Genomic DNA, 17,998 nt, shown 5'->3' on the forward strand with positions numbered 1-17,998 from the left:
TCTCTTACTTGAAAATGCGGCATAAATAAAGTGGGTCACTGACATTTTTTAAACCGGATAAATCTGTTTAGGGTCAGTGTGCAATTCAGTTTAATATCTTATTACCGGCTGAAGTGCAGTGATTGGTCGGCCGGTCCAGATAAAGTATGTCTCTTACAGAGCATGATTTGATCAGCGTTAGAGCCGCAGCTGGTGAAGGCAGCCCTGGAGGGATTGGCCTGGTGTTCGGTTTCTCCTTTGGTCCCAGCCGATACGTTTTAGCTTAAAAGTGAGATTAAAGCCCAAGAAACCGACAGATGCGACAATCGGCCCCCTTTTTAGAGGGATGCCTAAGACAAACGGGAGGCGTGAATGGCCGTTTGATTGATGAGTCCTGCACCAATGTTAAGGTCGGATAGTCGCGGTGGGCGGGGCCGCATCCGAGGCTTGTTCTAGGGGGCGGGACTTCCTGCAGGGCTGCTGTTGGATGGCCGAAGCCTGTAGGTGACACGTATCTAAAATTAAAGGCACCATGTAGGCCGCGCTGCTCTCGCTGGCACTTTTAGAAAAAAAAAGCCTCCTGCATGTTACCTTTGGCCTTCGCTGGTTAAATCGGCTCGTCCATCTACTCAACTTACGTAGGAAAGAGAAGTTTAGCATTTCTGAAGTCTGCCCTGCCAGTTTCCTCCAAACGGGGAACAAATAAAGAAGAAAAAAAAAGACGGGACAAACTTGGCAACATAGTTCTGCAAGTAGTAATAATTATAGATGTTAGGGTTTTTTTTGCATAAGTAAGTTGGTCGATGGAGAGTGTTTCGGTTGCAACTGTTTAACTTGATCCCTTAGTGACGGTTTTAGTTATGCAGGAGGAAAATTAAAAAGGACAAACTCCAAAAAAAGGTAGGGGGGCGGGGGGAGTTTGTGATTTGGCTCGGTAAGTTTCGGCGGAGGTTTGGGGGCTGCCTGCTCGGGAGGATTGCACTGGAGAATGGGAAACGGAGTTTGCTCCAGGAGGCAGAAGCGGGTCTTCCAGTCCCTGCTGGTTCTCACCGTGGTCTTCGGCATCATTTACGGGGGCATGTTCTCCTACGAGCTGCACAAGCAGCTGAAGCGCACCGAGGTGCTGGCGCTTAAGTATCAGCAGCACCAAGAGTCTCTGTCGGCGCAGCTGCAAGGTAAACAGTCCATTCAATGTATAAATGTCTCGTATCAAAATCACCTTAATACTTTTTATGCATTTTCTGACTCAGTTTGGACTCTTTTTCTGTATAGAAACCGAGTTGTTGACTTTTTCCGTCTGGATCAAACACACCCAACTTCTTTTAATTGCTTTGATTTTATTATCCTGCTCCGTGTGCAATGTGGTGTCTGCTCGGTCGCCGTAAATCTAAGTGCCAGACGATATTTGAGCCCCAGAGACAGTAGCCATGCAGAAATAAAGAGGCAACGGGCAGAAGAGACCGACAGACCACGGATGCAACGTGCGGGTCTGTTTCTGCGGGATGAAGTGGAAGATCATCGCTCGGGATGCTGGGATACGAATAAAGTTTGTGTGATGCCTCGTGATGTCACGTAACTTTCCACTTGTGGGAATTGATAACTTTGAAATCTCTACCAGACTAGATGTCATGTTCCAGACTGCCGTCCTATTCCCCGTGCTTTTTAAATCGGCGCATTCAGCACAGTTTCTCCCCTTTCTGCCTATCGGAGTTGTAGTGAATAATTTGGTGCTGTCATCTGCTTCTGTTAATCCACTGAATACACACGAAGTCAACAACTTTAGGTCTAACATATTTTCAAAAATTGTCGCTGTTGTGCCCTATACCTGTCCCAGACGAGCCGTCCCTGTTTGTAGGTTAAACAGCGTTACTTAAGTTGCAAAGGATGACCTTTTACTACTTAGGAATTATTCTGTATTGCTTCGCTAAGTTTATGGGTTTCCAGTTCACAGCAGCTTTTGTTGCTGTCTTGTAATGGGGATAGCTCTGCATTGCTAGAGAGAATAAAAGGGCGGTTGTACTTTACGTCACTTTACGGCTTGGGCTGTAGTCCTCGGCTCAGGGTGCCTGCCCCTACTTCAGCGAACAATGGCAAGCTGCTGCGTTTCCATTTTAAACTTGCTGTTTGCTTCATAAAGAATTTAACTGGTCTTCAGCTGCAGCTTGGGCTTCCAGAGGACCTCCGCCCAGGAGTACAGGGGCATTCCCTGGTATCTCTTAGGTTCGTGGGTTTAGCAGCAGTGCCGCTGGTCCCTAAACCCTATTTTCTTGGTTCCCTTGGCTGGAGGGACCACAGGTTAGCTGTTATCCTGGACTGTTTGAGGCTGTAGATGACCAAGGCAGGTAACCGACACTGGCTGTCCCATCGGCTGCCCTTTTGCTCGGCCTGATGGCAACGCCAAGGTGTATTATTTACCCCCTGGAGACACCTGAGCTGGATGTAGTAGTGGTATGAAGGCCTGCTTTGAGGGAGCCACCCATCGGAACTGGCTCACCTGACTGGGAGAGCTTGGGTCCGCATGGTTAGAGGAAGGTGTGCCTCCTTTGCTCCGCCCCTTTACAAAGGGGACCTCTGTTTTCCCCCCCCCCATCGCACATGCTCCCTGTCCCTCTGAGACACACACATAGACACACACACGAGTTCCTGATTTTCCAGATTCTTTCTTTCTGCATTCCTTGCTTTTTATACATACATGCAGCTGCTCTCTCCTAATCTTGAGGTTGCATTATAATGCACCCAGAGAGACGATACAGACAGATTAAAATGCATCCACACGTGTTTCCACGTGTTTTTGGCTGTTGGCCCTTGACCGAGACACAACCAGACTGTAAAATGACCTTAGACCCTGACAGATTTGAACTATCTGTCCGCTGCTGTTTTTGTTTCTTTGGTAACTAGTAGATCATTAATAAGTGTGTGAGCTTATTTTGTGGGTTAAAGCAGCAGGTTCCCAATATCTGTGGCCCCCTGGCTGCTTGGATATATTAATCCAGCTCCCTCCGTCACTCTCTTCGAACAGTACCCACCCACCCTGTTTGTTATGCATCAGTACATTGGCTGGTTCTCTCTTAATTCTTCAAATATGTCCTGTGCTGTAGGGAAAGCCTTGTCTTCCGAATTGAAAATGAACTGCAAGTGGGGGGTGGTTTATTGATCTAAAATTTGTGGGGGGTGCACATGAATCCCACATCACATTGTCCTGTTGGTGGCTCTTCCTTGTGAGATGGATGCACCTCTCCCCACCGGAGATTCCGAGCCGCAGAATGACGAACCTGCCGGAGCAGTGTGTATCTGCTCGTCATCTGACGGTCCCCCTCAGCTCAGATCTCGGGCTGCTTCCATGCATTTTTGGGATCCACAGACACGTTATCTGCACCTGCATGCGGCGGGAATGGGGAAACCAGTGCTCTAATGGCCATGTATCACGGCCTTGCGCTTCCCAGTAAGGCTGGTGCAGCGGTGGGTTTGTGTCGCACTAGTGGCAGGTCAGCGTACACACAGAATGTCACAGTTGAATGATGTAAAGGGCGCAGTGGCTTTCGGAAAGGATTGTCTGAGTGATGCTGGTTTCATTGGAGTGTCAGCTTTCATCTTCTGGGTGTTGCTCATGTGGGAATGAGGAGCCACGTTCAACATGCCTAACGAGACCAAGGAAATAAAGCAACTATTTCCATAGGAGCCATGACTTTACAAACTTGGGGAGATACAGACCCTTCTGCCAGGTGGCCTGTCTCAACAATGCTGCTTCCAAGAAGTTAACTCACCCGTGGTTTGTGCTTGACCAGAAGTTAGATAGTGAAAAGAGAGCAGCACTATGTAACTGTAAATGTATGTGTGGTTTCCCTCTTGCTACTCATCACCTGCATTTTGATGGATCTTCTGGGCAGACACTCTGGCAGCGATTAGTCATGCCTGCCTGGGAACTTGGCAGCCCTTGACGTGGGCTGCGATCTTTCTGCTGTGGGTGGCCCCCTGGAGGTGGGGCTGGTGGTGAGTGGGAAGATGCGTTTCCTGTTTGGTGTGTTGGTTCTTGGACGTGTGACTGACGCTGCCGCCTGTTACTGTGATGATCATGGGCTCGTAGTAGCTGGACTTAAAATTCTCCGATTAATGCTTTGGGAGGAGTGGACAGGGTCAGGTTATATGACATCGTCCAGCTATTTGGCAGGGGGCTTGGAGGGGCTTTTACATTGACCAGGGCTTTTAGCCGTGGGGGACCTTGTGTGCCTCTTGGGGACTGCCCAGTTTGCCGGCCTGCTCTGGCCTGGCACTGCTTGGACGGGGAGGTGACCTCATCATGCACGAGGATTGGTGACGAGCTGAAGGACTGGGCTGAGGGAAAAACAGAGAAGCTGCACCTGCAGGTACTGTGGGTGACGTCAGAGCAGGAGAGTGAGGTCATTTCCAAAGGCGGAGGCCCGGACGACTTCATCAGTGCCCACTGGGCGCGTGCCTTTGCTGTTGCATGGTTGGATGCCTGTGCCTCTGGGGGGGGGCAGCCTTTGCGGGCTTTGGAAGAAAACATCCTATTTCATATTCGGGATGAGGCCTGCGCCGGGTTTCTCTAGGCGGAGCTGACTGCTTGTGGGATGTGTTCATCCCCAGGGTCCCAGGGTTTCCTCTAAAGTTGGCTCCCTCAGGAAAGAGGGAGGGTGTCGCCATGGTGATGGGGGAGGCAATGCAAGCACGGACCTACTCCTGCCTCCCGCTGGTGTGCCAGGGCCACGGATTCATGGTCTCTGCCTCTCTCCCTTCACAGTTGTGTATGAGCACCGGTCCCGGCTAGAGAAGTCCCTGCAGAAGGAACGTCTGGAGCACAAGAAGGCCAAAGAAGGTGGGAGTCTGACGCCCCCTGCTGGTCCCTCGCTGCCGTCCTGTTTACCTTCTAACTCTCACTGCTGCTGCTAATGACCTCTCTGACCAGCTGGGCTGACCGCTGACCAGATCATCCTTCTATCTGCGATTCTAATACCTTTTCAATTTGTTTTTAAAGATTACCTTGTGTACAAACTTGAATCTCAGCAAACCCTGAACAAAGAGAAGGTAAGCTAACTGCTAACTGCTTTCCTTGTACTTCAGCACACGCATTAATGGCCTTTATGTGAGATGCATATCGGTACTTTGTCTTCATTGATCGCCCATCTTCCCACTGTTCAGGTTCTGAAATTAGAAAATGCTCCCCAGTCCCATCAAAACTCCTAATTAATTGATAACTGTCTGTCGGTGGGATGGGATGGGGGGGGTCCTGGGGCCTTTCTGCATGTCGGAAGCCCATTAATGGTGAAGTATGTTAAAGCTGTTTTTCTGCGTCTATTTTTTTTTTTAAACAGCAAGATTCCAGCACCAGGTTTCACTCCCTGCATGTTCAGCACCAGATGTTGAAGGTGAGCCGGGGAGCATAAATAAGAGATGCTGAGTTTGTGGTTTTTGCTGCATTCAGCCCTGATCCCCACGATCCCCTCCTGGTGATGAGCAGTCATGAGGGGCAGTCAGGGGGGGGGATGGGGTGGAGTTACCATAACCCAGAACAAATTGAGGTCAGTGTAAGTGGCCTGTCTCTGTGACCACGTTAGTCTTATGACGGACAGGATGATTGTCCAATCAGGATGCGTAGAAGAAGCAGGGGGGGCTGTCCTACCTGTTGTTCTGCGAAAGTAAAACCAATCAGTAGTTTCTTCCAGGGAAACAATAGGAAAGAGGGGGGGAAAAAAGTCATGTTTAAGTATTAGTAAAGGAAGTAAGGAAATTTTACGGATGTTGTTGACATGGCAATTTGTGTAATATGCTGCTGATCCACCGTGGTGCTAATTATGGGCTGTCCTCACTGCATGCACTCCTCCACCTGTCCCTGCTCCGTGACCGGCAGCAGGAGATGTAGCTGTATGTAGGGCTCCATCTGTTCCCATGCAGTCTGTCAGGGATTGGCTGTGGTTTCTCTCGCCACTCAGAGGAGCTCAGGAAGCCTCTTATAATGTGGTGGTGGCTCTAAACTTTCAGCGGTTTTTGGCAGGTTTCATTGTGTGTCTTCGGTTTCATCCCCTAGACCTTCATCTTCCATGTGACTCTTAACCCTCTTTTCCAGAACCAGCACGATGACTTAAAGAAGCAGTTTTTCGAGCTTCAGGAGAAACACCAGGTCCAGAGTGAAGACCATGGCAAGGTCCTAGAGGACCACAGGCAGAAATTTGATGATCTACAGCAGACCAAGGAACTGGAGATCTCTAGGCTCAAAGGTGACTCACAGCGACCTTCTCGTCCGTTGGAGGTGCTGTTGTGTTGGCCATCGCCGAATGCAATGGAATGAGCATAGACTCGTTTCAGAGATATGAAAGACAACTTGCTTCGATTGTTTTTAGGTCACCGTACTGCAGGAAAATGATTTTAGATGTGGAAACGGTAAGTGTACCTCTTAGTCCACCTTGAGTGTCCATATCCTTGACCATCTTCTTTTCATTTCCTGTAACAGAAAGTGCGTATAACCTCAGAGAGGAGAACAAGCAGCTGAGGAAGGCCCATCAAGACGTTCACATACAACTGCAGGATGCCCGGGTGAGGAGTGGCCCCAGAGGCTTCTGGGAAATGGGTGGGACCACAGATGCTTGTGGCTTACTGGCTAGATAATTACCTTGGGTGTGCATTCAATGTAAAATAATGGAAATATTATGCACAAATATTTTTCTGTCTACTTTTCATATAGTGAAAATCGCTATGTTTGGTTTCAGTTTAATGAATGTTCCATTACTGGAAGGGAGATGAAGTCATGTTCAGCTTATAGTTGTAGTTCGGCTCTAGGCGGGACTGAGAAACTCTAAAGCAACTGGAGAAGCGTGTCCAGAAAGTCTGCTGGGAGAATTGTGTGATCAATACTCCATTTGCAAAATGTCCAATGTAGCATCAACAGAAGAATTTAAAGTCTTCTCATGACCAACTTGCACTGACACTAGAAGACCACAAGAATGCGCTGGCAGCTGCACAGGTCAGAGTGCGACACCGGGGTGACCTACAGGGGGCGCTCTGCTCCCCCCCTCCCGAGTGTCAGTGCATGATTTGCATGCCGCATTTTAACGACAGAGCACAAAGGCTGACTTTGTTCACCGAGGGTGGGGGGGCAGTGGAGGGGACCTGGTTTGAATGTGACTCTTCACTGTCTTTGGTGGGAAGCTCAGGTTTAGCTTGCTTACACTCCCCCCCTCCCTGCCCCTGCTGATGCCTGCCCCCCCCCCCCCACTTGCTGAATACTGCCTTCTCCTTACCTGGATTTGCTCCCTCTGAGTCTGACTGAACCTGAAGACAATCTGCACGTAAACGTTTTTTTTGGGAAATGGTAAAAGATGCCCCTGCAGGCCTCCGGTTTTAGGCCAATTCGGTAAACATTCACGTCTTGTGTGTTTATGATGCAACACTCTACCGCCTCCTGTGCTGCCTTCATGGGAGTGCATCCATAATTTTGTGAGTAAGCAGGCCTGTGGGACATGCAGAGAGAATGCTAAATATTTTTGTCTGAGGAAGTGACCAGTCTCATGTAGGCAGACTGTTACTGGGACTGCTACTCATTTGCCAGCTCTGGCCTATGGTCAGGGGGGTGGTGTCTGGGTGCGGACCATGTGAGCAGGACGGGATTGGACTTAATCTGTGTTCTCTCATCCTTAGGCTACCACAGTTTGCTCTGCATGCATGCGGTCTCCCCCAGTATGTTGACCCACGACCTCTGACCCTGTAACCTCAGCCCGGATGGGGATGTGATTAGCTGTTGTGTACCTGCCTGATTCCGAAGAACCCGCTACTAACCCTCTCCGCTGTCCCTGATCTAACCCTCCTCTGTCTGCCCGTTCAGAGATCGCCTCCTGTCTAATCCTGCTCCTCTTGCTGGTGGTGGTATGTCTCCCTCCACCCTCGACCAGTAGAATGCAGTGTTGCGTGTGAGATGTACCAGATCTTTGGTAACTCCTAAGCAAAAAATGGGCCAAACCCAAATTGCACAGTCTTTAAGCTTTGGGCCATTTTTTGCCCAGGAGTGTAGAGTGCCCTGTACCTTTTTCCGTTTTGGACTGCATACTAAACATTGAGTGTGGATCTTTTCAAGATGCTGTCGATCGCTCATGGTTCTGTTGCCTTTCTCTCTGTCGTTAAGTACCAAGTGGAGGAGCTGAAGAGGCTGAAGCCCGCACTTGGCCCGCAGCAGGCGAACCGGCCGACCCAAGCCACGGCATCCAGGACCTTCTTCGACCACAAGGGGGAGCTCCAGGCCCACAGGGTGATGGACGCGAAGTTAGAGGTAGGGATTGTGGGGCTGCCGCTGGCTTGTTGTCCTGTCGCCAGGTGTCGCTGACGTCCGGTTTCTGTAGCGCACGCAGCCACAGGACCCCCGGGAGGAGAAGCCTGTGGAGGAACGGCGGACAGAGCTGGCGGAGGAGGAGAGGGCACAAGTGGGGCAGGCCCAGGAAGAGGAGAAGGAGGAGGGAGAGGAGGAGAGGGCACAACCCAACCAGCCAGACGAAAATGCCCTTGAGCACGAGCGCGGTCTGCACCAGGAAACGGCGGTAGGCAGTGCCGGCGGTAACAAAACAGCCTGCTTAAGTCAGCCAATCAGAAGCTGGTGATGTAATGAGCTCCATGATCACCTGATCAGCGTTGAATATCAGTTGCGGTGCGTCGCAGGGGCAGGGCCCGGCTCCGGCCCAGGGGCGGGTCAAGTCTGCCTACGAAGCGCAGCTGGAGCAGCAACGTCTGGCTGCGCAGCAGGTTGAGGAGCGCAGGCAGCTGCAACTGCGCCAGGAGGCCCTGCACCAGCAGCGGCTGCGTGAGCAGGCGGAGCGGGAGCGCCATCTGCGCCAGCTGCGGGAGCGGGAGGAGGAGCAGCACCGTCAGGCCGACCACAGGGAGCAGCTGCTGCGGGAGGAGCAGCTGAGGTCAGAAGTCAAGGGTCACGGGTCACGGGATGCAGCGTGTCCCGGCGGCAGTTTTGTGCATTTCGATCCAGTTTCTGCAGTGACTGTTCCCACCTCCTGAGAGCATGTTTGTTATCTGTGACACTCAGGCGCAGGAGTCAGTACGAGAACATGGACGCGGATATCGGTCGGGGGAAAGACCAGCCTCACGATGGGCCAGAGCGAGGTGAGGAACGACCTTGGACCTCGAAGTGAAGCTTGTCAGCAGTTTCTTTCTATACATAGAAAAGTATATTTAATTTTAATAATAATTAGAAAAGTTTACGTGCATGCATTGTGTTCTTAAGGGATCTGGCATCTGTGCCTGCACACGTCTGTGTGTGCATGGGGTCCAGGTATACCTTACCTTGTGGGGACCATATGTCCCCACGACGTGATGAATACCTTTTTTTTTTTTTTTTTTTTTTTTTATACCCCCACTCTATTTTATAAAAGTCTGTGACTGCAATGAAAACTAAAAATGCAGAAACTCTTGTATTTTGTTTGGTTACCTATGGTTATGGTTAGGGCTGGATGGGGGTTAAGGTTGTCATAGTTAGCGTTAGCATTTCTCCCATAGAAATGAATGAACGGTCCCCAAAACGATATGATCACACGACCGTATGTGTGATCATTTTGCTGTGTTGCAGAGACGGACACCCAGGCTCTCCACCAGAAGGAGGTGAATGAGGAGGACCAGGAGGACCAGCAGCAGCATCACCAGGTCTGAACCCTCCTCCAGCTCTGCCCTCCTGAAACTTTATGTTGAGTTTTGTTCTTGTTATCAGGAAAGTCGGTCTTACAGATGTCCTCATCCTAGAGTCCGGCTGAGGAGCTGAACCCAGAGGACGACCCGAACAACCAGGGTGAAGATGAGCTGGAGGAGGCAGGACAGCAGCAGCAGGTAAGGGGGCGGCTGTTTGGACCACGGGCTCAAATGCAGGCCTGGGGGAGGAAGGCTGTATTGACTGTGTCGTGGTCTGATTGGCACAGATGGTTGGAAACCCAGACCAGCAGGAGGACAACCTTGACGAGCAGTACCAAGAGGAAGGAGAAGATGAGGTCATCTGCCACACACACACACACACACACACACACACACACACACACATAAGCAGACACATGTGCGCACGCACAAATGCCAGAACGAGTACCACTGAGATTGTGTAACGTGCCCCTGAATTGGTGATGAGTGATTTTACAAACCCAGACTAAGACCTGATCTTCCATTAGGTCCAGGAGGACTTGGCAGTGGCAGCGGCACATCAGAAGCAAGAAGGGGAGGAGGAGGACGAGGACCCTTACAACGAGGAAAATGGAGAGGGCGTAAGTCAGCGTTCAGTTTGGTTCATTGAAGGATGTGGTTTGCGCATTGACACATCTCCCACAAATGATTGGACTGAGCCTGTCTCACTATACCTAAAGCTTGGTCACCGGCCTGTTTAAGTAACTGATTCTTTAGAGAAGGAATTCATTTTAATTGAGGGTTTGTTTTAATTCATGTCTTTCTGGCTGACAGGTAGGCTGGGGGGAGTGGTCTGGTTCATTTGTAATGATGGCATTGATAAATTACTTGTATTATGAGTTCACCTGGACAACAGAGTGTGGGTTGCCAGGTTTGCAGCAGTGGGATGCCCCCCCCCCCTTCGCTATTCATAGCCAGTTTTACTGAACCTTATTCTCTGTCCCACAATCCCTGGCATCCACAGTCACTTTCTGACACGTCAAGTAGGCATTGTGGTCCATGTAAATGTCTCCACACAAGGGCTGGGAAGGGCGCTGTCACCCGGCTGATCCGTTCAGTTTGAAGAGGATCATTTTGGACCTCAGGGTCCTGCATGGACCCCCCCCCCCTCCTCTACTCTGTGAAATGCACATTGTTTGACATCTTTTTTTTTAAATAACACTCCATTAATTAAAAAAATTATAATTTAAAAGTGGATTGTCCCCACCATGAATGTTATAGAAACTCAGTTTTTAAACTACAAGAAGCTCAACAGCTGTAACACCCCCCCCCCCAACTCATGTAGACTATCAGTGCTGAATTTAGCATGGTGGTGGTGGGGGGGGGTGGTAAGACACAGCTAGTTTCACAACGGACATTGTAATCAAGGATGTGAAAAACACAAATCAATAAAGCAGACTTACATGGTGGGGGTTATGGAGACGTCTGCGTCCACTGCTGCTCCGACAGTCAGCGTCGTTTCTCCTGACCTCACTGACCAGCATCTCTGGTTCTCCTCCTGGGGCAGCCTTGTCCACTGAGGCCTTTTCAAGGGAGGTTTTTCTCTTCCTGCTGCACAGGAGGTGGCCGGTTCCTCCCATACTTAGGATTTAAGATCTTTGAGAAGATCTGTTGCTAAAAGGCATCTGAGTATTCTGCGAAGTCAAGGCTGCCGCCTCGTTATAAACGAACTCTGTTCTTGGACGAGCTGGGATCCCTCCTGCGCATTCGCTCCGAAGACATCGTAACGTCTGGAGCTGAAGTCCTCAATAAGCCGCCCGTGACCTTGTTTACGAGCATGTGGGTGAGAATACCCCCCCCCCCCCCTCCGCCGCGTGCAGCTGGCGGCCTGGTGAGAGCCAAGGTCACGGCAGCGAGTGGGAGGAGACCGTGTTCGGGCACCAAGTCGACCATAATCCAGCCTGACGCGTCACCTCTAGCGATCTAGCGATCTAGCGATCTCGGCGGGTAACTGGCTGAAAACATGAAGAAAGAGCCGGTATTTGCAGTGATGAGGAAATGCAGGTGAATAAAAGAGGCAGAAGCACGTATGGCATCTGTGATGGGCGGGGGGGGGGGGGCAAGATGATCGCCTACTGCCCCTTCCTCAGCATCTGCTTACAGGGTCTGTTCTGCTGTGTGTGTCATTTGTCATGTGACACATATCATTTTGCATCAGACACACATCTGTATAAATGTTTTACTGAGGAAGGCAGTGCTTTTAAAAGAAGCTGTGTCCAGTTTTGGCACAGTGACGTTACCATTGGGCCCCTCAGCAAGGCCCTTAACCCAGTCACTCCAGGGACGGTCTGGCCCTACTCAGAGATACGTGCGTCACTTTGGATAAAAGCTTCCGCTAACCTAATAAAATGTGAAAATATTTTCCTGCGATTTTCTGCCGGCGGTGGGGCTGTGTCTGCCCGCAGTGTTGATGCGTCCTGTCGCCCGCATTGCAGGATGATGCAAGGCGTGACGCGGGGAAGGCGGGCAAGGAGCTCAGGAAGGACGTGACGGCCAACGAGGAGGACAACTATGAAGAGGAGGACGGGGAAGAGGAAGTGACGAAGAACTCGCGGACCAATCGTAGAGCTGAGATGTGAGAGGCGGGAGCGTAGAGAGAGACTGAACACAGTGCCTTCCGCTGAACATCGCCATTCCCTCAGGGTTTTTTATTTTTTTCTAATATATTTTTTTTCCTTTTTGAAAGTGGAGTGGGGGGGGGGATGTTTATGTAGAACTCTCCAGTACAGTAGGTGTCCTGTATTCTGGTTGACTGGTTCGTGTTGCATCCGTCTGGGTTCGGAATCGATAATGATTGAGGTCACGTTTCTCCAGAGGCCTGGGCATAAGCGGTTCCATGTGTGGTCAGCTAAGTCCGTGGATCTTTCTGGTCCAGTTGATACCAACCACCACTTGAAACAAATCGCCATGTTCCAAATGATGATGGCTGTAAGGTCGACGCATTAGCCAAGATGCTCATGTTTTTGATTTGTATGTGAAGGTTTGTATTGATCTATTTAATGATGTATTTAATTCTTCAGATGTTGTTTCTGACAATCATGTCTCCTCCACTACATATATGTGTAAAAGGAGGGTTACTAAGCAACCACTTCTTTGATCTGATTCGCTGCAGCGCTCCCCAAACTTCTAAACGTACCCAAACCCGACAATTAAACTACTGAATGTGGCTGGCAGTGCATGACAGCCTGGCACGCGATCGCTCACATGTGTGTCACGTTTGTACAGGCGCGGTGGGGGACGCCCGTAATCGCGCGCTTTTGCTGACAGCGGAATACAAAAATCCATATTCCAGAGGCTGGAAGACTGTTATGACCGTGTAGCTGAGTGGAGGAATGAGGCAGAGTGGTGAGCTGTTGGTTGCTGTAAATTTTGGGAAATGCCCCCTCCCCCCCCCCCCCCATTAATCATTGACCTACACCTTCTCCATGCTGCATGTAGTAAATTCAGACCGCAAAGGTACCGTAGCAGTGGTAAAGGTGCTGAAGGTGGCTGGCGAGATTCAATCCTTGACACTAGCAGCGCCTGATCTGTGCCCCTCCAATAGTTAGCTGTCCTGCGTGGTGCCTGATGGTCCTTCCCTGCTGTGGACCCTCACACACTGTAATCTGCCCATTTTCACATCAAAAGTGTCAGCTGGCCTCCAGGGGTGTGATTTTATTTTATTTTTTTTATTTTATTTTATTTTTAGTAATTCAATTAAAAGGAGGTATTTTATACTGTTTGTGTTTATATGAGGGATAAATGTGGCTCTCGCCTTTTATAACGGGAAAACCTTCTGCTATTTATTTCAGATATAATCTCAAATCCTTTATCAGCTGTTTGTTTTTAAGTCCCCATAACTATGCGGAGGATTGTAAAGGGCGGAGATGCTAAACAATCGATTCCTTTAATCGCTCACATTCTGCTGTAAAATGTGTAGATGAATAAATATCATTTTGTACGTATCTGATGGGGGATCTTCTTTGAAATGCGTGCTGCAGCTCCTGGAAGACTCCATGCAGTAATGCGGCAGTGGGAGGGGGCTGCACATTCTGCGTATCTGCGCGTCTGCTTGCTGCGCGTCCTACAGCAGCCGCCCTGAGCATGGCTCGTTCCCGCGGCTCTATGCGCCCACATTCACCGCCGTACGTTAAATATAGCTCCAAAAATGAATCTGTGTGGTATTTATAAGGCAAGAGAGTGATTCGCATTGGCAGGTTGGGGGGGCTCATGTTTCCATGGCTACTGGCTTGACGTGCTCCTAAAGGAGTGGGGAAGTAACTTGATGTTACGGAAGCCTTCACAAAGGCAGAGCGACGTGGATATACGACCTCTCGCTGGCTCTGTAAACGCTCACTCGTGTCTGCGGGGGCGCTCCTGGGCAGCCATGGGGCAGGGGCAGTGGGTTCTGCCACGGCGGGGCAGGAGACTGAGCCAGATCGCTGCACGCCAGCAGGTGTGTGGAGCACGCTCCTCTGCCGCTTCTGGAAGCCTTCCAGCGCCCCCGATGGTTAAACACATGCTTTCGTTTCAGTTTAAGAGCAAGAACATAAGGTTGGGTTTCGTTTAATGCTCTGTGGGTTGTTTAATGCAGAAAAACTCCTATAGCATATGTGCTTTAACTATTCAGATTAAAGCACTGTGGTTCCGTACCATCTCTGCCTGGCCAATCAGCATCACTGCGATGATGCAGAACTGCTGGAGATGTTAAGCGGTCCCATTGAGCTGTAGAGATGCCCTTGTATTCCATTCATTTGAATAGATCTTTGGATGATTCCTAGCCCATTTTTTTTACTATTGTTGCCTCCATTGGCAGATCCAGGTAAGGGGGGGTTCCCTGGCAATGCTTGCTGCTAGTGTCCCCCCACCCCTCCGCTGGCACACTTTGATTAAATGAAAACTGGAAGTGAAGATGGGGGTTGGGGGTGAAGCTCGCCCAGCAATGACCGCCACAGTCTCCAGTCACTAGGTCAGCTTTCGAGCGGAAGTGATATAAACACCAACGTTTAAACAAAACACTCAACGCGCTTTGCGAGTGCATTTTGGGTCAAGCTAGTGACTGGAGCCATAGTGTCTCTTTGGGTTGAGATGGTGTTAAAACGTGTTAAATACAGTGAAATGAGAAAAGTCTCTTGGGTTGTGTGTGTGTGTGTGTGTGTGTGTGTGTGTAGGCTGAAATACCTTGTGTTTACATGGGTATAGTGTGACTCTGTCCCAATGACATTGTACCAGTATCGTGTGACTGATTGTATCTGGCTGCTGGGAGATCAGGAATCATGTCATGTCACCACAGAACAGCAGCAGAGAAATGATCACGTGTTTGTAAGGTTTTTAATGAACGATGGCATTTACGTACAGAGAATGGCTAGCAAAATGTTCAGGATGGGCTTCTAAATCCGGATGCTTTCATCTGCTAAACTGCATTCTTCACCTCTGATGTTACATGATTGGGAGACGACAGAAATCGCTGGAGATCAGGAGACTCTCTTTGAGGTCACGTCTGTGAAGGGTCTGGCCAACCAGCGGCTAGCAGCTGATATAAACCCAGCTCACAATATGGTGCAAGTTCGTGATGGAGCAGGTGGACTGCGAGGGACACAGTCTTCTGGCAGTTTGGGGATCCCGTCGAGCACTTTGAGCTTTGGCAGGCAGGAGAACACACTGTGGGGGCGGGAGAGACAGGGGTTTTAGGGGAAACCATTAGTAGACTCTAGTAAGCAGCAGAAACACCACCCACCATAACCACAGCTTCCCTACAACACCAAAGTCAGATGCTTTGTAGATGATCCAGACTTTGAGATCCATGTTGCGCTTGACCACATTGAGAAACGACGCTCGTTATGTTCATTAACTGACCTGCAGAGACAATCTGCCATATTTTAGTCTAAATGCTTCAGAGGCACTGGACAGATGACTGACCCTGTGCTCTGACCCCAAACTTCACTCTCACCTCTAGATGTGTGTCTTTGAAAGAGGAAAGCAAGATGGAATGTACCGCTTCTCATACTGGTACAACTGGCAAGTAAAGCTTAATTTCGACTAATATCATATAAAATGTGGGACCCCGTCTGCCCCCACTCACCGTGCTCGGTAGTCCTCCAGGAAGGCACAGGGGTTCCGACACAGCGTCAGGGAGTGCAAGGGTGTGGCCCCCAGCAGGACCAGCTCTCCCAGGGCCTCGATGCCATTTTCCGACAGGACCAGTTGCTGGATCTGTGGGATCTTTGGCAGTTGCCGGACTGAGGTCAGGTAGTTCCTGTGCAAGTTCAGGCTTTTGCACCTGAAAAACACGTCACAAAACATGGAATTCTTCAATTTCCATGGGAAATAAAACCCACGAGTTCACTAAACTTCCAGAATATTCTTGCTAGATTCCGTCTGAGAAACGCACATTGGCAGTGGGATAGAACTCAGGTCTCTCAGTGCGTTGTCCACCAGCTGGAGCTTCTCCACACGGATCAGCCGGCGCAGGATCCGGAAGAAGTTCTCTAACTGATATGGATCACCCAGGTCCTGGAAGGAGAGGTTCAGCTCCTGGTGGGAGAAGTGGGTGGATTCTCACACACACCCAGTTACACAGAGACAGGAGTGCATGCTATGGACTATTTGCCCTGTTATACAAATGGTATAACACGCTAGGAGGTGGCAGGCGGGACACAGCACCACGCTGGGAGCTGGCAGGAGGCGCGCAGTCAGGACAGAGGTGTTTCTCACCACACAGTTCTCCCAATTCTCTTGCAGCCTCTCCTCCCACCTCTCCTTCTCTCCTGCTCTCCTCCTCCTCCTCCTCCTCACATCCTCATGGACACCTTCCTGTTCCCTCAGATAGAGCTCCTCCTCTGGCGGCCCTGAGTATTACACAATGCCGTACTACTTCACCAATGTTATTTAATTAGAGTGCTGTGTGAGCAGGCTAGAGGAATAGCAGCAGCCTCACCTTCTCGGACCCTGGGGCAGATCAGCTGGTTTCCTTGGACGCCATTCTCATCTACCTTGTGCCAGGAGAGGTACTTGAATCTGCTGGAGGGTAACTGACATGAAACAGAAAAAGATTTCAGACACGAAAACAGAGAGAGAAACTGAGTCGGATTAAGCCAGAGAGGAAACAGCTGGAGTGTTTTCGTAGGGGTGATCTGTCGCCCCCTGCGGCTAAAGACGGGTAGATTGGGGAACTCACGGGTGTGACAGCGATGCCAGAATCTGGACTCAGTTCGGCAGAGACCCGCTCCCTGGATATTCGGGCCAGGGGAGAGTCGGAGTCTCCGAGGTCAGAGGACTGAGAGGTGTCAGATTTCTGGAAACTGTTGCCGTTGGTTATCACACCTGAGGACCTGGGACGGGCGCAGGGCATCCTGTCACTATACCGGTGCTGTTAGACATCCTTCAACGTATGTGGTTATTTAGGCTATATAGGGTTTATCATATTTACCTTGTATTATCAAAGTGTAATGCATAATAATAAATACGCACATCGAAACCGTATATCACATACTGCAGAAGCACTAAATGCAGCCGAAACGCCCCCAAAATAGCGGACCGCGGTCACAGAACCCGACTGGAAACGCTACCGAGCGCCTCCATGCCGTTTCGGCTGGTTAGAGTTTCCGTGAACCCCGGATTAGGGCCGTAGCCATAACAGCGGGACACCTGAGCAGGTGTAATCTATAAGGGTATAAAGGACGCGGAGGACATGAGATACCTCCGAATCGCTCGCTGAACTAGATAATTATGAGACTTTTGTTAAGATACCCCACACAGAGAACTGCACAGAGAAATTCTGGTTTTACTCAATTTATACGGAAAGTCACACGATATGAACAATATTAAAAATAAGCGTATTGATAAGGATTCATGCGGTTATACACAGCGTGGGACGTGTTTCAAATGAAAATCATCATAAAGCGCAGCCGGTGTCCTAGGCTTTGGGGAGAGATCCCGGACCTACCTCTCGGACATGTCCCGGTCGCGTCCCGCACCGCAGGCTGGATGGCGCAGCGCCGCCGCTTCCCATGGCGCCCCGGCCGAAGCAGGGGGTTCGAGTCGCGGAGGCGGGGCGTGGGCGGGGCGAGTTCGGTGTCCGGTCACGCGCACCGCCCCCAAGACAGGTGCCGCGTTTACAACTCCGGTAGTATCGGATATAGAGTGATCATTCACTAAATAAATATTTAAGCAGCAATATGTTATATGTTTATTGGCTTCATAATCGATAGAGCGTCCGATACAAAAGATGTTTAGCTTCTGTTATTGATGCATTTAGTGTCGATTAACTAGTTACCCAAAAGGCGTCACTTGCGAACCCATCCTGTTAAATCCTTTAGTAAGGTACTTAACCCCGATTGCTTAAAATCAATTTAACCTGTATAAATGG

The 17,998-nt window shown here is 50.0% G+C and overlaps 2 protein-coding genes across 4 annotated transcripts; one reads left to right on the forward strand and one right to left on the reverse strand.

The window, feature by feature from the left end:
* Positions 1-441: 441 nt before the first annotated feature.
* golim4a (golgi integral membrane protein 4a) lies at positions 442-13,595 on the forward strand. Of its 3 annotated transcripts, none has more exons than XM_048980178.1 (16): positions 442-1,154; positions 4,739-4,813; positions 4,973-5,022; positions 5,310-5,363; positions 6,062-6,212; positions 6,446-6,528; positions 6,872-6,955; positions 8,111-8,254; positions 8,325-8,519; positions 8,638-8,888; positions 9,017-9,093; positions 9,557-9,630; positions 9,727-9,810; positions 9,900-9,968; positions 10,140-10,232; positions 12,087-13,595. In XM_048980178.1, the coding sequence occupies exons 1-16, from the start codon at positions 968-970 to the stop codon at positions 12,228-12,230; spliced, it is 1,815 nt and encodes a 604-aa protein (XP_048836135.1). In that variant the 5' UTR covers positions 442-967; the 3' UTR covers positions 12,231-13,595. The 3 variants fall into 3 exon arrangements, with proteins under 3 accessions (XP_048836135.1, XP_048836136.1, XP_048836137.1); XM_048980179.1 differs by lacking the exon at positions 6,872-6,955 and adding an exon at positions 7,630-7,668; XM_048980180.1 differs by lacking the exon at positions 6,872-6,955.
* A 1,349-nt stretch (positions 13,596-14,944) lies between these two features.
* Positions 14,945-17,992, reverse strand: LOC125711657 (uncharacterized). The gene is made up of 7 exons (XM_048980826.1): positions 17,576-17,992; positions 16,808-16,961; positions 16,568-16,661; positions 16,345-16,478; positions 16,022-16,164; positions 15,713-15,910; positions 14,945-15,291 (listed from the first exon to the last, which is right to left on the reverse strand). The coding sequence occupies exons 1-7, from the start codon at positions 17,584-17,586 to the stop codon at positions 15,180-15,182; spliced, it is 846 nt and encodes a 281-aa protein (XP_048836783.1). The 5' UTR covers positions 17,587-17,992; the 3' UTR covers positions 14,945-15,179.
* Between the last annotated feature and the right edge of the window lie 6 nt (positions 17,993-17,998).

Source organism: Brienomyrus brachyistius, chromosome 17 (assembly GCF_023856365.1).
Source record: "Brienomyrus brachyistius isolate T26 chromosome 17, BBRACH_0.4, whole genome shotgun sequence".
In the NCBI taxonomy this organism is placed as follows: Eukaryota; Metazoa; Chordata; class Actinopteri; order Osteoglossiformes; family Mormyridae; genus Brienomyrus; species Brienomyrus brachyistius.

Excerpts from the sequence above, each read along its gene's own strand:
- golim4a (XM_048980178.1), top strand. The coding sequence starts at position 968 with ATGGGAAACGGAGTTTGCTCCAGGAGGCAGAAGCGGGTCTTCCAGTCC. Across the intron at positions 6,213-6,445 it reads GGAGATCTCTAGGCTCAAAG|AAAGTGCGTATAACCTCAGA; the intron begins GTGACTCACAGC and ends TTCCTGTAACAG. Across the intron at positions 6,529-6,871 it reads TACAACTGCAGGATGCCCGG|CATCAACAGAAGAATTTAAA; the intron begins GTGAGGAGTGGC and ends TGTCCAATGTAG.
- LOC125711657 (XM_048980826.1), bottom strand. Across the intron at positions 16,662-16,807 it reads CTGGCATCGCTGTCACACCC|TTACCCTCCAGCAGATTCAA; the intron begins GTGAGTTCCCCA and ends GTTTCATGTCAG. Across the intron at positions 15,292-15,712 it reads CTGGAGGACTACCGAGCACG|TGTGTTCTCCTGCCTGCCAA; the intron begins GTGAGTGGGGGC and ends CCGCCCCCACAG.